The sequence below is a fragment of the Saccoglossus kowalevskii genome, chromosome 5 (assembly GCF_978046115.1).
Source record: "Saccoglossus kowalevskii chromosome 5, keSacKowa6.1, whole genome shotgun sequence".
Lineage (NCBI taxonomy): Eukaryota > Metazoa > Hemichordata > Enteropneusta > Harrimaniidae > Saccoglossus > Saccoglossus kowalevskii.
In genome coordinates this window covers 35,661,791-35,679,571 of record NC_140645.1, presented here as the reverse complement: position 1 = coordinate 35,679,571, position 17,781 = coordinate 35,661,791, and the positions used below count along the sequence as shown (strand labels likewise).

The window sequence follows — 17,781 nt, the reverse complement described above, 5'->3', positions numbered from 1 at the left end:
CACGTCCTGGAGAAATGTACACATATTAAAACATATGATTTCATCAGCTAAATGTAGGATTCAACTAACATGACTGTGTTTCGACATGCTTATTTAAGCAGGGCATGGAATTAACACAATTACAAAAAATTTAATCTCAGACAACTAATGAATTATTTGTCTAAGAGTATTACATATGTTGAATGCTTATTAGAAAAGTCGTGCTCTTGTCGCCAATCCCAGGCCAGATGCATTATATAGCGATTATGTACAGTATTCGGGTTATTTGGCAGGATTATTCGAAATTGACTAAAATAACAGCGTAAACCTACAAGTGGTAACTATTTGTCGTGGCCTATTGGCGCAAGTTTGTTAAAGAAATCTTACATCAATGATCGTAAATCACTGCAATACAAACAACCAATATCTGGTCTCTGTGATGTTGTTTTTTGAAGTGTCATGATCAACGTCATGGTTTGTATGGAAGGGCATTTGTTAATGCAAAGACAAGATTTCTCATTCTAATGTCTTTGGTTAATGATACCAACATAAGTGAGATGTTCTTTTATTTAGTATAACGAGACTGTGCCCTCTACGGCTAGTTTGGGTCAGCTTTTACTTTGAACTATGTAGTTAGGTGAAGGATGCTTTTTGGGATAAATGAAAGCCCTACGATTTACTGAAAATGTTGTTTTATTAATTATGAAGTGTTATTATGTGTTATTTGTGATTTACGATGGTTATTTCATAAAAGTGTTGCCCCATTTCATGATGTATTTTTATTAGTTAAGTTAGGGATGCGAGCGATCGCGCGCTCTCTCTCGCACTACAAATGTCGACTGAGCACATGTGGGGATTGAGCCGCTCCATAAAACCACAGTCACTTGGGGGCTGAAAATCAATAAATACTAATTTTCAAAAAAAATCATAAATAATTTATATACGTATAGCGGATGATTTTTTTTTGAAAATTAGTATTTATTGATTTTCAGCCCCCAAGTGACTGTGCATAAAACGTAAGTATTAGTGCTGGATATCTTTGAATCTGAACTGAACGATTTCGTCCAGTCAACAGAGGACACTTGGTACTTTTATTGAAATCGTTTTGACTTGAATCGTAATTTAGTAACTACTGAAAAATAGCGTTTTCGATCTCTACTCGGACCGAGCTGACGCAAAACGCGAGATCCGGTTTTCATGGGAAACAAGATGGCGGCGCTCATGAAGTAAACGCCGAAGTGTGAACTCTCTCAACCGCAAGCCAGATAAGTGCGTTACGAATATAATCGATTGTTACCATTGCCTTGAGTGCATATTAGCGCATGTGAATTGTTACCAGCCTCAACATTAATCATTCTATTCTGCATTGTTATACTGTTGGTGTTCGCCTTTGCTGAACATTGTACATACGTACCACTTGATATGGTAATATGTTTATGATCGACGCTAGATGTGACCTTATAACCAATATAGATATTTGTTTATTTTACGTATTTGTGATTGAAGACAGCGCCCTCAGCTTCATGAAGTGCACCTGTGCAGCGCTAGCTATGTCCGTTTTCTGCTAGAATTCTTTCTTTTCGAAGGAATTGTTCTTTTTTCCCATTAATATTCCGTTCTTGTAGATTAGGGCACAGTTCTAGAAGCCGTACTTACACACAAATTGGTGATGTCACAAAATACATGACCTTCAATCGGGGTTGTTTCCGTATATACAAATTGGTATATACAAATTACAATAAAGATACTTAAAGGGGAGCAGAGGTGTGACTTTTGACACTCTGGACATGAAATTTGAGATCTATGAATGAATTCTGTCGATAAAAACAATATATGTGCAGCGAAATGCCCTAAATATCGGGTATAAAACGGGCTGTGAAGCAGACGACAAACTTCCGCTTTTCCTGGCGTTATTTCGCCTCTAGAGGGCCAGTCAGATGATGTCATCAGTGAACACTGATAATTGAACCCATTCATGCTAGTACGTCAATCCCATAGAAATGCTACTATGAAAGACCTTGTTAACTGACAACTTAAATGTTGAAACATGGAGAGGTGTTGTGTTATGAATGCCATAACGATTCATGTTATGTTTCTCGAAATCCCAAATAAAAATTCACGTTGCTGGTTGCGAGAAATCGGCGGAAGAACTAACCTGAAAGTGAAGACACGTACAGCGCTCTGGCTATAGTAAACAATGAGTGAATAAATATTGTACGAGTTAAAATTAAATGAGAAATATGCTAATATCACTTGAACCACAGTACTCATTTTGCCCAACTTCCCACTTTTTAAACGATCGCTTAATTTCCGACCTCACTGTGTTTTCCAACCGGAAAACGACCACATTTTTACCGTTTTTTTTTCTCTCGCTAACTTATCGAAAACACCGACCTCTTGCCCAAACACTGGTCACCGGCACAGGAGTAGTCAAAATGTTTGGGCATATACAACGAGTGTTAACTATTATAAATTCTGAACGGCTCTTCAAATCTATACCACTCTGTATCATTCGCAAACAACTTTATCTGTGTCCAATACTAGAGCCGGTACAATATTGTAAACAAATGCCATGATATCTCAGTCATATCGCTAATGTATACACTACCTTTTTTTATTCTGGTTTGCACAAACGTTGAATAGCCGTCAAAAATTCAAATATATTTAGTTTTTAACTATCTATAATTATATGCACGCAATTTGACCCTTTGACCTAGATTTGATTGGGATGGAATATTTTATTTTAAATAATATTCTGACGTTACTTACTGCCCCAAAAGTGTTTCAACACATTTGCGGTATGACTGTCCGATTTACAAGTACATCGGGTAATATATTAATAACAATTCTCACATATCGCTAGCTTAGGAGAGAGTAGGAAATCAAACAGCCGCAGGTCGCCCGCCTTTTATGCATAGATTATCATTTCATGACGCCGTCTAACCGCTGTTGGGTACGAAAAGCTCGCACAGCAATTCACATAAATTGTCAAGACAATGAATGAACAGAAAGGACTGGGAAATTAAAAAGATTATATTGCAACAAAGTTAAATAAATTTGGCTGCATCAAAAGCTTGGAAACTAGTTATAATATTTTGCAAAAGACTGAGTGATCAACGACATCATTTTGGGACGCAATAGAACTTTAAGTACTTCATTGCGTAACTTACTGCGCGGCGATGCTGACATCAAGTGTGTGTTGACCGAAGTTTGACCCCCAAGTCACGCACTGAACAGGCGCGTCGCCGGATCGTGTAAAATTGTTATTAGTTCTGACGGTGCTGTACGCAAACTTGTATATTTTGAGGTCGTTTACTTAGTGCGCTGCTTTTCTAACTACGCAAATTTGTTTACAATGTTGTACCGGCTCTAAAAATTTCAACATTGTAATAATTACGCAAAGTCAGTTATTTAATATTGGACACAAATGAAGTTTCGTCCGCGAACGATACAATGTGGTATAGATTTGAAGAGTAGTTTGGAATTTAATAATTGTTAGTGCCCGTTGTATCCCCAAATTATATCACTCAAAACCACTATTTCGATCACTCCTGTGCAAGTGACCAGTGTTTGGGCGACCGGTCGGTGTTTTCAATGAGTCAGTGAGAGAAAAATTACAATAAAATGCGGTCGTTTTCCGGTCGGAAAATACAGTGCGGTCGGAAATTAAGCGATAAGCGGTCGATTTAAAGTGGGAAGTTGGGCGAAATGAGTACTGTAGTTCAAGTGATATTAGCGTATTTCTAATTTAGTTTTTAACTCAAACAATATTTATTTACTCACTGTTTACTATAGCTAGAGCGCTGTACGCTGTACTTTCAGGTTAGTTCTTCTGCCGATTTCTCGCAACCAACAACGTGATTTTTTTTCTGGGATTTCGAGAAACATAACATGAATCGTTATGGCATTCATACGCACAACATTTCGCCATGTTTCAACTTTTAAGTAGTCAGTTAACAAGGTCTTTCATAGTAGCATTTCTATGGGATTGACGTACTAGCATGAATGGGTTCAATTATCAGTGTTCACTGATGACATCATCTGACTGGCCCTCTAGAGGCGAAATGACGCCAGGAAAAGCGGAAGTTTGTCGTCTGCTTCACAGTCCGTTTTATACCCGATATTTAGGGCATTTCGCTGCATATACAAATTGTTTTTATCGACAGAATTCATTCATAGATCTCAAATTTCATGTACAGAGTATCAAAAGCCACACCTCTGCTCTTCTTTAAGGTAGAAATGCAGGTTTGGGGCACTTGGGAGTGACATTTTTGTTTTTTATTATCCAAACAGTCTTGGCTATAGACTGTTAAAATTTTGTACAATTGTGAATAGTGGAACATACTCAAAAAAACTATTTTAAAATATAGATAATGGGTGCAAACATTCTCTCTTTTGAATGCTTAGCAAGATTTAGCAAGGCTGTACATAAATAATAAAAAAGAAACATGGTGGAAAAAAGAAATGACGGGATCTCCATATTATGCACTATATTTAACTTTTAACAAAACATTTAATACATTTAAATTTGGATCTGTTACAGCCATTTTAATTATGAGCATTACCAAACTTCTTACTGAGTGAATTGTTATGCAAATTAGCAATTATCTCAGCTCCTTTTTAGTGGACATCCCAGAACTTAAAAAAAAAATAGCTCCTAGACGCTTTGACCTTTTGTTATGAAATTTTCACAAATGATTGACAATGTGTTTATCTTCAAAACGCTGTCGGGCATTGCTTTTGGTTGAACAGTGTTACAACAATCGTACAGACAGCTAGCCTGGGTGTTAATTTATGCATAAACTTGAAGTAGTGAAATTTGGGCTGCTGCCCTGCAAAATTGACAACTGGTAGACAGTTTTCAAGACGGCACTTTCTTCATAGTAAACAGATGTACCCATAAACCAATTTTGACAGGAAAAAAGCATGGTTTAGGAGCTAATTTTTTGTGCATATTTCAAACTACAGTGTCCATAAATAAAAAATACTAATACAATTTTAAAATTCATACAATAAGCTTTCCGAAAATATATAGTTTTGTGGACAAGAGAGGCCATCTTGGTTTCCTAATTAACTAATTAAAATACCTGTCAGGTAAACTGCATCTCTACCTTAAGACATAACACATAAGGTGGAACAAATCACGTGACAATATAATTATAATAACGGTAATAAATCGTAGCCTAACAGTTGAACAGAACGATCATATAGTCAGTGGGGTCACGCACTTCATTGCAAAATGGCCGTGTGGTTGAAACTCGGTCATGGCGTGACAGGTGAGGAAGACATCATTAAACACTCACAAAATCACAATAAATATTACGGTGTAGCAAACATGGGAAATGAAAAACCACGCAATACAAACGCCATGGGTTTGAATCCTACTAGATACACACTCATCGGGATCGGAAACCAGCAATTGTTTTGGCTTTCCCATTCAACTCATTGGAACATTGAAGTAGTTAGCAAAATGACAACACTCAATGACCAACGTTGTGGCCTGGTACATAAGCGTGCCATCGAGATAAAACAAAATTAGCTTGAAATGGCAGTGGGTTCAAGTCCCACTCAGAGCTACCACAATAACGTAAATCAAATAAACTGAAATCCCTCAAACCATGACAAATAAACAAAGAACGTCACGAACAAATAATAAACCTCACGAAACCCCACCATGCAAAACTGAATGAATATATAATAAAATAACTTGCGTCTTAAACTGGACGATGTGTAATTTGTTCAACAGTTTCCAGTTCGTCACAAGAGATAAACAGAAGACCCAAGACAAGATAAGTTTTGATAAAGTGTCGATGGCATTCCGTATATTACGAAAACAATTTTAGACAACAGACGAATATCTTCTGTGGTGTTGTGGTATTTATACGGTGTCTGCGGAAGTGTTGATTGAGGATTCAAAATCAGCAGTTAACATTTTCTGAGAAAGTTTCACAATTAAATCAAATATCCAAATATGCAGTATATTGTTTTCATTATTTTAACAATTTGCAATGGTGGAAGTTGATCAAACATGAGTTCTTACGCCTAAATAAGTGTCAAATATTTATCGACACGTTTATTCTCTCAATTTAACAACCTTGTAGAGGTGAAAATTAATTAAACGACAGGTATTTACTCACAAATTTATGGGCAATATTTGTCCACACATTTATTCTCTTGCAATTGTGGGAATTAGTCAAACGTGAGTTGTTTACACCAAAATAAGTTTCAAAGATTTGTCTGCACATTTATTTTCACAATTTAACAACTTGTAATGGTGGAAGTTAATTAAACGAGAGTTGTCTACACCAAAATAAGTCTCAAATATTTGTCCACACATTTATTGTCACATTGTAACCACTTGTTAATGGTGGAAATTAATTAAACATGACTTGTTTAATCAGTTGACATCAATGCAACTTACCCACAGACAGTGCACAACAGAGTATCATTATTGAGCTACAATTATTAACAGGAACGTGTCTTGGCATTAGGGTTAGGGTCAGGTCAGGTATGCCCAACGCAAATGACAAACACCCAATTGGCCGGATTGGCATTGCTCTTATTAATGCAAATCAAATCCAATTCAATGAAAGCGTGAGCTCGATCGCTTGCACCACAAACTTAAATAGCTTCCTCAAGAAACCCTTACTCGTGACCCGATAAACATGACAGGTGATGATTTGACACGATTGTCCGACTTTAGCAGAAGAAACATGCAATCAACCTGGGATTTATCTTATCTTTGTGCTGAAAAATTTGTGAAAGCTCATGGCTCCCGTAATTCATGTTACAATGCAGTCAATGCGAGGTTTTTAAACCAAACAACTGTCTTTTTTATATAGCCTGAAACAAGGTGTGATCAGATGGGAGCATTCACGCTACATCACCTCTTGCAACAGGTTGTATTTAGCAAACGTGTATGTCCTAGCAGCAAACTCCGGGCCATGAATAATCCTCTGGATATGAAAAACATTTTTCCTAAAGTAGAAGAAGTTAAAGCTTATCCCGATGATTTTATTCACCAAAGGCATTCTATTTTAGCATTCTATGTACTAGCTCTTGTACGACAGATGGATTATTTGGGGAAAGACGACATAATGAAAATCAAAGAAATTACCAAACTCTTTACAGCAGTTGCCACTATCTTCACAGACTTCACAGAGATTGCGTAGACCATGCCAAGAGTGGCTTTGCTCTTGGTAAGTAAGTCTGAGAACTTATGAACAATTCAAAGACTCTTATAATTTTGAATTTGAAGCAAAGAATTTCAATGACAAAATTTCGAACTAGTAATCACAATCTAGCAATAGAAAAAGGGAGGCATATGCAACCAAAAATACCTACTGAAAATAGAATTTGCAAACAATGTACACAGAATAAAATAGAAGATGAACTGCACTTTGTCATGATATGTCCACAATATAAAGTAATACGCCAACAAATCATTCAAGACATTACATTTCCAGAAGAAACACAGGATGATCTCCAGAAATTTAAGTTCTTGATGACTTCAAAAGATGATGTAATAATAAAAAAGATTGGCAATTATATTCATAACGCATTTCAATCAAGGAATGAAAATGCCTTTTGATATGTAACACTTGCTTTATCCTATTAACAACTAACTTTCTTTTTGTAGTAGTTATCACAACTAATCTTTATTGCTATTAACTGATAGAAACATTGTATTTCTAAGGATGCAATAAAGTTATTATTATTATTATTATTTTATTTTTGCAATAAATAAATAAATAAATAAGGTATCTTGAGGTATCTTCGTAATAACCTTACTATTATACATCTTTTCCCACCAAAGATACATCATGGGAATGCAGAAATCTATAAGGTTTAGAACAGAATCAGCGAACTTCTTTGTATGGAGTCCGGTCATACCCTGGTGGCAGCCATGTTTGTTTTTATTATTAGAGGACGCTTACGCGCAAAATCACTTTATATTTGGAATTCGCATTTCCTTATATGATAGGATGAAATACCCCGCAAATACTGCAAAATTACGGCACACTGTAACTCGTGGCGTTACAGTGACAGGTGTATAATAATAAAATATAACCACATTGTATTGTTATCAATGCACCAGTCTTATTCTCAAAACAATAATATGTTGGAGAAGGCTCATATTCACACGTCAGAATTTGATGCTGGGTTACCGGCAAATTTGCATTAACAAGAAAATAAAGCAGCTATGTCTGGGCATACATATATGGTGTATGTATAAGCAAGGCTGCATATACTGCTATTTAGATACGAATTAGTTCTGTTCAAATCACAGTTTATTGTCTTTGTATTACAGGTCTACTCTTTTGAATGCCAACTACATACGTAACACATTAAAATACGTTGTCTTTTATGTTTGGATTGTTTGGGTTATTTGGGTTGCCTGGATAAGTGTATGGTTCAGGCGACCATGGACGCCATATACCATCATTCAGAGATGGGTCAGCAAGGGGGTCGTTAGGAGGATATACAACTGGAACAGAGGTTAACAAATATTCGTCCATTTTGATCAGTAATTCAATTACTTTATCTAAATTATCTTCACTCAAATCTGTTGTCTCAGTTGGGTCTTCAGCGATGTTAAATAACCATACGTGTTTTCCTGGTTTATCATTAGGTATAATTGGCTGATGTCCGGATTCAGGAGGTGGTGTCCATGACCCCTCACCTGAAACAATTAAATAATATTATTGTTGTTACCGTTGTCTATATCATCATTTTTGTAATCAAATAAAAAATGCAGTAAATGGCATGTATGTTCCCGCCCTGCACATAGTGTCATGGCGTGCCACTATATATATACTGTGTTTACTGGTAATTTCTGGCTGCCTGTCTTATTACCTGGATATCCCGTTATTAATTTCCAATCCCCCACACGAATAGCGCCACACATTGAGGTGTTGTAGGTTCCATTCCAACCATGAAAAAAATGTTCCATATCTGACGGTGGGGGTACCAGTGGGTCGATATTGATGAGAATTTCAGTTCTTGGAGATTCTGCTCCTTGACTTTAAAAGGAAAAATATAATTTACAAAGTGGGTTAGTGTCGCATACGACTTATTTACCACTTCTGTGTCACTGAGAATGTTCTAGAACTGTACTGTGTCTGGGTGGAATATTCTATTTTTTTTTTAGAAACTGGTTGAATAGGTAATAGAACACTGTAGGAGGCAATAGAAGGTAATGGAACATTCTAGAAATTTATAGTAAATTCCAGACTCATTATGTATGCTGATGTAATGGTCTATTTATAGACAGTGTGGGTATATATAGGGGAGTTTTTCAGCACTGAGATCAGATCGGAGATCTCGTTGAATTGTGTTGGAGTTTAAGTATCTAGTTATTGGAGTAGTGGAGTTTTACCGCGTTATTGTACTTAATGTCTGCAGAGTATAATTATACCAGTACCAGTTGAAACCTCATCTGTTGGCTCCGTGTCCGTATGTTATCATCGCCGCCAGGGAAGTCTTTATGTTACTGTTGCCATTTTGGTATTTGAACCATCACACCAGTACTATACCAATTACGGTAATATTACGTTGCGTGTGACAGTTAGCATACCAGATGCAGCAGATATATTGTTGGTGTCTGCTCAACTAATCAATCTGACAGATACAGAATCAGATACCACAGTCCGACACGACACGAAATGTGACCAGTAAGTACATTGACTTTGTTCACCTGATTGTTTGCCATTGGTCAAAACCATCTAATGGCTTCGTTCCATTCAAACTGCCTCCGGCTAAGTTTACTATTGTGGGAAACCAGTCACTGACATGAATCATTTCTGTATTCACTGTCCCCCTCACATCTTTTGCAATATCAGAACTATAAACGAATCCAAGACCATGGATGGCTCCTTCCCAGTGTGTTCCCTTTTCACCACGCAACGGCCAATTATTGCCACCGTCATTCGGGTCTCCGCCATTATCTAACAAGAAAATATATATATATAACACGATATAGTGTTAGTTTGTCATTAGAAAACAAGCTGACACCCCGATATTTTGAATTTTTTAACATTTTTTATATCAAACATATTGATGAACACGTGAAATTAGGGCTGGGACAGAATATGTAATACATTAGAAATGTTGCTACACTCATTTGAACTAAAGAGAAAAAAAACATCTCATGAAGCTGTTATAGCGATATCACCCTTAGCATCGTTCTTGTTTTACAAAATAATGTTTGTATTACACGGGTTTGTGTCTTTGTCGCACCCAAAATCACTTGTTTTGTCTATGAACAAAAATAACACGTTATTCAGGTTTACCTTTGACGATACCTCGCTTTTGCATTTCAGGTAAATAAAAAAACGCAATTAGAAAAGGGAATATAATACGTGGCCCTTTCGCTCCATTTGGAAATAAAAAAAAAGTTTTGCATCGGATTAGAACTGAAATGCAGTACAATCAAAGATTATCATTATTATTGAATATGTGTTGTTCATTGCTTCGCTTCTTTTGAGCATCGGATTCACCAAAACGACCACAATTCCTAATATTTTACCAAGCTAAGTTACAAAATTGCATTCGCAATAATTTGCCACATTTTTAATGTAAAATATATTAGAAGTCAAGCTAGGCTTGGGCGTATATGAATCGGATAGCGAATATTATTTCAGAAAATAACATACCTCTATGCAATTTGAGTTAATACATTTTATTCGAAGCAAAATATTTACAATAGAGTTTTTCTCTGAACAGTTATTTAAAACTGTTTTATGCAAATTAGCCTCGCTTCTAACGATTTTTTTTTGCAGTAGCTCAACAGTTAGGATGGACTGTTTGGTAATCGTTGTCTTAATTAACTATTCAAATTAGCTAGACATTTCGAAAATATTGCTCTTCTCCTGTAGCTTATGGAAATGTTATAAGTAGAAACGTTATATGCATTAAAGGATGGTAGTCACCGCGGGATACAAATACAACGCATGTTAAATACTTTGTTTACACGAAATTCGAACACGCGCCGCACGAAGACCATTGGTCTTTAAGATAGCATTTAGTCAGTTTTTAAACGGTGATTGAACGGCATTCGGATGTGCGTTGTTGGCGCTCTATAAGTTACTTATTTGACTATGTAGTGTACTCGTCAATTGCTGTGTTTAGTTCTTATGGATTGTTTTTGTCATTTATTGTTAGTCATGTTGTCTGTGTTCTTGTAATTTTCAATTTCTCTATAAGACTTTAGTACAAGAATCTAAAGTTTAGTATGTCATGTCACTACTTCTACTGATCATATTGGAGGAAGTGAGCATAAAGTATTAGGACACTACCCGTGTGAATAAATTACTTTAACATTAACATTGCCACTTCCTTCCCCTGATCCAATTTCCAATTTTCTTCGTAGTCTTATGCGAAATCTAATTTTTCTTCGATGTTATACTAACGGTCTGACACTATCTATCCTATTGACCGTTATTTGTGCGTAGGTGGTGTACAATGTTTTCATATCATCCCATTCATATTATCCCATTTTTTCAACTATTTCCTTATTGTCAACAATTTTCACCAACAATTAGTCGAAAATGAGACGCATATGAATAAATTTTCCCTAAACCCGCCTATAATTATTATGTTGGCGGAATATTGTTATAGTTATTAGGATTTATGTATAGTATCGAGCATTTTGCTTTTAAGTTATCTAAATTAATCTATTTCGGCGAGTGCACTGAAAATAGCATTAGGTTAGCGTTACTGGGTTCAAGCTTTAAAGTCCAAACAAAAAGTGCTAAACAGTTACATGTTGATATTTTATTTATTTGTTTTACAATAACATCGTGAGACTGAGACTCCAATATTATTTCTTCTGCATTAAATTGTATATGTGCTATAAACATTGGCTTCCTTATTATACGACCAAAATAATCAGCTAACTCTCTTGTAAGCTTGTTTTCTAATGAATAAGAGCTCCCAATACTTTCAAAATGAATTGTGTTGAACAAGTGAGAGCGGGCTATTAACTTATAATTTATCATACTTTTAGCCAAAACAGGAGTATTTTGCATATCTTGTGTGTTTATTCTGTTTCACATGTATGAGTTAAACTTTAAAGATGATGCCGTTAAATTAATTGTTTTGCTATACAGTTTATTCGAGTCATGCTCAATAGTAGAAAACTTACCTGATGAGAAAATAATAATTGTGTTATTCCAGAGTTCTGTTTCTTTCAATGTCTGTGTAATGTTTCCTATACCTTCATCCATACAAGTAACCATTCCTGCCACTATACGTCGATCCTCGTCATCTATTACTCCATTATACATATTAGAATAATGCTCAGGGACTTGTAAATAGTTAGCATGAACTGACTGGTAGGACATGTATAAAAACAGAGGCTGCGAAAAAGAATGAAACCTTTTATGACTATGCTATCTCCTGGACGAGTACTTATCTCATTTGAAGAGGTGGAATTCAAATGTATTTGTTTTCTTGGACTACCGCAATTGGACTGGTTTTACCCAATTCTGCATTTTCGATTGCCTCACACTGATTTGACATGACTTGCCCATCACATCTTTGTTGCAAACATGCTGTAAGCAAGTGACTCGACGTTTCCCTGTAATTTTGATTTGATATGGATCTGGCTTGTGATACGACTAGCGCCTTCAATGATTAAATTTGTAAATGGATCTTTCTGCAATTCCATGGGTTACAATGTTTGGGCCAATCAAATTTGGTTAGTGTATTGGAAACTGTCTGTTCTAGAATTTCACAAATGTGGTAATAGATGCTACATCATAAAGATCAAAATAATAAATAAATAAGTTTATTCTCCTTATTATAACCAATACAATAATAGAATCAAAAACTAAATACAATGCAAGAACATAAGTGAGAATAGGATCGGAAAATAGTCGTCAAGTGACTGCTAATCTAGTCTGTTCCCATCTTCCTAAATAGTCATAATAATTAATTATTAGTGCTAGTCAAAGAAATAGCGAATATATATATATATATATATATATATATATATAGATATATATATATATATATATATATATATATATATATATATATATATATATATATAGATATATAGATATATAGATAGATATATAGATATATAGATAGATATATAGATAGATAGATATGTATATATATATATATTTGTATATACATTTTATGTATAAGAAAACACTTGTCGGAATTGTGTTCAATATTTTCGGGCCAATATATTCTTAACTTTGGGGAAAGAAAGATTACATTTGTAGTTTTTTCTTGTGTTATAATTATGTTAAATGCGGGAAGTAGTTGAAATAGATAATAATGTTGTTTTTGCTGATTAGCAAGAAAAAGTCTTAATGGGAAAGGAGTCTGAGTCATGTTCCTGCTGATCCATTAATAAGGTTTGTGGGGATAACTGTTTTAGGGTTTGTGGGATAAATGTTTCAAGTGGCTATGCACACTTTTAATAAACTGACTGTTCTGCATTGCCTTGACTTATTCAATAAATCAAGGAGCCGTATCAAAGCACCACTGTGTTGTACAAACAACACAAAGGGGGTGAATGAAGTGCAGCTGAAACTTGGGGTACCAGAAGCATTTGAAAGTGGAAGTACTACATGTTCCACACAGTAACATGACTGCACGTCATCTAATGTAGACAACTAAAAATGGGAGAAACTGGTGTTGGATGTTCAGAGATGTTTCAGAGTAGGAAAATTGTACCTCTTTGCAAATATTTCAGTTATTTCACAAATATTTTTACATATATAACATAACATCTGAAGTTTTTGTAGAAACGCGATGATAACAATATACGTGCCTGTTTTGAGTGAATAATTACAATTTTTACATGCTTTGAATGGGAGTGTGCTTTTGGGATATTGACAAAAATCAACACATACTATGATATATGTTAAAACTTGTTCATAGAAAAACGTGCATTCGGTATTTCATTTTATATTGTTGAACATGATAACCGGTATATAGTAAAATAAACTTAAATGTATATGTTGACATACACAGAAATATATGTATATTTTATCCAGTATAGCGATTGCTATGCATTTTATCATAGAGGCAACAGTTAAATAACACCAAGTAATTCAGAGATTCAAAATCAGTTGACAGAAGCATTTGCCCTCAATTTGTGTTCTTCAAGTTTACTTCTGAACATCGTCATAGATCGGCGTGCATATATTAAGACTACATTTCATCTAATCATCGAGCACACGTATACCTGTGTACGTTCTTATGTACATACATATTAAGCAAGTGTAATTAATGTTTGAGATTAATCAGGAAATTAATTTATTTCAGGGGAAAATAAGGATATTTTTCAGACTACTACCCACTCCAGTGCAGACAAGAACAATAATATTGCCCCAAGCAAGTGCTGGGGTTCCACATTGTGAGTGAAAATTCAGTTCTAGAACGGATTGAGGTGGGAATCTGTGCATGGACAGGAAAGGGTAAATTGCACTCCCACTCCTCCTGACAACTGATTTTTTTTCCGCACAACTGACTTGATGGGAAAATAGTGTGATTACAATGGGTGGAGACTTGTTGACATTTCAAAGCTCGAAATAAACCAAACAACCTAGTAGTGTTCCTCAATTTAGCACAGATATGTCTGATAGGGGTTTAACACAACGTTGTTTGGTTAAGGGTGCGGGAGCAATGTGACAGTGGGTGAGAGAATATCTCAAGGCGGCCTGCTGTACACCATATTTTTGTGAAAAGGGGATAATGTCGAGAAAGTATCAATAGTGAAACAATGCAGCATGTTGTACCCGAGATGTTTTATTTGAATGTTTTGAAATTAGAACAAGACTAGAACTTGGCAGGACACTTGGGAATCAAGAAAACTCCTGAAATCTGTTCACGATTATAATGACAATCCATGCGTGATGGTATATAATTTTTTCATAAATTATACAACATTAGATGGAAATAAACTATGCTTTTAATTGGCTGTTCTTTCAAGAGAGTGACAGTCAATTTTGTTAGGACCAATTGAACCGGCTAATGAGAAAAGTAATCGGTTCACATCCACGCTTTGTGACTATGCAGTTGCCGAGCCCCTGGCTGGCATGTATAGCACATTAGTTCTGATATGGGTAAACAGCTCTCATGCAACTTACTGACTAAGGTGAGTTGACTCTAGGCCATGGAATAGCTTACTACAAATCCCTATTCCAAGGAAAATGAACTTTAATGAAACCCCTTCTTAATATGCGGGACAGGGATTGATAAATTGCACTCTTGCAATTTGCAAACTAGTCGCTGATTCTGGGAGAGTGCATACTGACATACGCCGTGCTCGAACCTGCTTTGGCGTACTACAGTTTTTCAGTTGTCTTTATGTATACAACAGTAAATTTAAACCAATTTTAAAAGTTCAGTTGAGAAAACTAATCCCGTGCGTTGTCAGGGTGAGGTTGAAAGAAACTGTGACCCTCTAAAAAGACAATCGGTATATAGCATATGTATTATAACATTATGGTTTATCATATTGCAAACAATTTAAACTAAAAAGCTTATCTAGTTGTTAAACCAGCTGTGTTTTGATATTTTAAGAGCTGATTATTTGCAGACGTCATAATTTCGAATTGCATACACGGACATTCTGATCACGGGGAGTAATCTTGAAAAAAATATTGCATTCACTTTATTCACTGCTACTGCATTGTACATGTGATAACAATTGTATTACATTTTAGCTATGTATAGTGTTTGTAAGTAATACACAAGTACAGACAATTTCAATGATAATACTTACTGTGCTTGGATCATGTGACTTTATAATGTTCTGTGCTTCACTTGTAAACACGTGGGTTGTGTAATCACCCTGGTATTGTTTAGATACATCTGTTTCGTGTCGTTTTAGATCGTATCCACCGTCATGGATGTGTTTATAATAATCTTCCTGCCCAATCAGATATCCTGTATGATAACATAAAAAAGTACTAATACTTTCCTTATCCTGAAAAAATATTTGTTTTGATTTAGATTACAAATCAATGTCTGAACTGTGTGTTATTGTAAATTCTTCTTAAAATGTGTTGAAACAACATTTTTTCAGTCCAATACTTTGTACATACCAAAGAAAGAATCAAATCCACGTCGCGTCGGAAGACACGATGGAGTGTAGAAACCCAGATGCCATTTACCAACCAAATGAGTGGCATATCCAACTTCTTTAAGTTTTTCTGCTAATGTCACTTCATCCAGTGGTAGACAATTCGGTTGGTCATTGCGAATAACAGAGTGTTGTAAACCGGTATGGATCTATGAAATATAATGTAAACCTAATTTGTTCACCTCGAACACTTCACCTCATGACAAGTGCATACAGTACATTTCATTTTAATTGGAGGTCAATATGTATGTTTTTTCTGTCGGTCAATATATATGTTTTTCTGTCGGTATTCGTCGTGAATGTGAACATCCCTCCTCACATTCCACCATTTCCAAAGAATAAAATAACTCGTAAGATAGTCGTCATCACCCAAGTAAGGATTTACCATAAACTATATACAAATCGGATCTACATACACAATCTAACATGGGCAGACTGTTTTTCATACATTGTACATTAGTATGTGTCAATTGCATGTAAGGTTTGGTTGTCGGAATGTCGCTGCTGCGAAGTAGGTTGTATATATTAGATTTCAAAACGATTCATTGGATTTTCAGAGTGTGTGAGTATCATGAGAACGCCTACACTTGAATATGTGCAGTAAAACATCAACGTGTATTCAAAAAAATCAAACTTCAACTAGTATGGTGTAATAAATCAAAATAATAATTATTTACAACAATAAAACATTGTATAATTTGTTTTGTGTTGAAATTCACTATGTGTGTTGGTGTAATAGACTTGTAAAAACGTTCGAAAGGTATAAGAAAAAATACATAATCTAAAACGGAATACGATCTCGCAATCTCTGCAAGCGTCTCGATACGGCATACTGACGAGCTCCCTACCAGTGAACCAATCTATTACCATTTAACTAATATATGGATTGGTTTCATAGAAGTATTATATGTCATAAATCATGTATATATAATATATAGTTTACGTACCTGGTAACGACCGCTCATTAATTGACTTCTACTTGGTGTACACCCAGGTTGAATATAATAATTTTCTAACCTTACCCCATCATTACACAATGCGTTGATGTTTGGGGAACGGATAATATGGCTATGGTACCCTATATCATTCCACCCATGGTCATCAGAGAGAATAAAAATAATGTTTGGTTGGCTTCCAACAATGACCGTTATATGGAAGCAAAGTAATATCTCAAGTAATGCAAAAATCATTGTGTGATACTGATGGAATTAATAAAACACAGTCTGGTTTTGTCTTCACAGTACTGCTAGTATGCTTAGTAGATTTTGTGAGTCTTCGTGAGAAGTGAGTGCTTCACAGATCGGCTGACAACTGTTGTTATCACAACTTATGTGATTATTTACTATTGCACAGGTGCATGGCTGATAAAATAAAGATAATTGGATCACGTGACTTTATAATGACCTGTGCTTCACTTGTAAACACGTGGCTTGAGTAATCACCCTGGTATTGTTTAGATACATCTGTTTCGTGTCGTTTTAGATCGTACCCACTCTCATGGATGTCTTTATAATAATTGTCCTGTCCAATCAGATACCCTGTATGATAACCCAAAGAAGTACTAACACTTCCTTTATTTTACACAATATTTATTTCGATTTAGATTACAAATCAATGTCTGAATTGTGTGTTATTTTAAATTCGATTTAAAATGTGTTGGAAAAACATTCTTTTACTCAGTCAAAAGCGTTTTA

General features: G+C 35.4%; 1 protein-coding gene across 1 annotated transcript; it reads right to left on the bottom strand.

Moving 5' to 3' along the window:
- Positions 1 to 8,327: 8,327 nt before the first annotated feature.
- On the bottom strand, positions 8,328 to 17,277 carry LOC100368400 (arylsulfatase B-like). Its single transcript, XM_078010329.2, has 7 exons — positions 17,035 to 17,277; positions 16,050 to 16,236; positions 15,728 to 15,891; positions 12,125 to 12,338; positions 9,677 to 9,926; positions 8,836 to 9,002; positions 8,328 to 8,662 (listed from the first exon to the last, which is right to left on the bottom strand). The coding sequence occupies exons 1-7, from the start codon at positions 17,275 to 17,277 to the stop codon at positions 8,328 to 8,330; spliced, it is 1,560 nt and encodes a 519-aa protein (XP_077866455.1).
- Between the last annotated feature and the right edge of the window lie 504 nt (positions 17,278 to 17,781).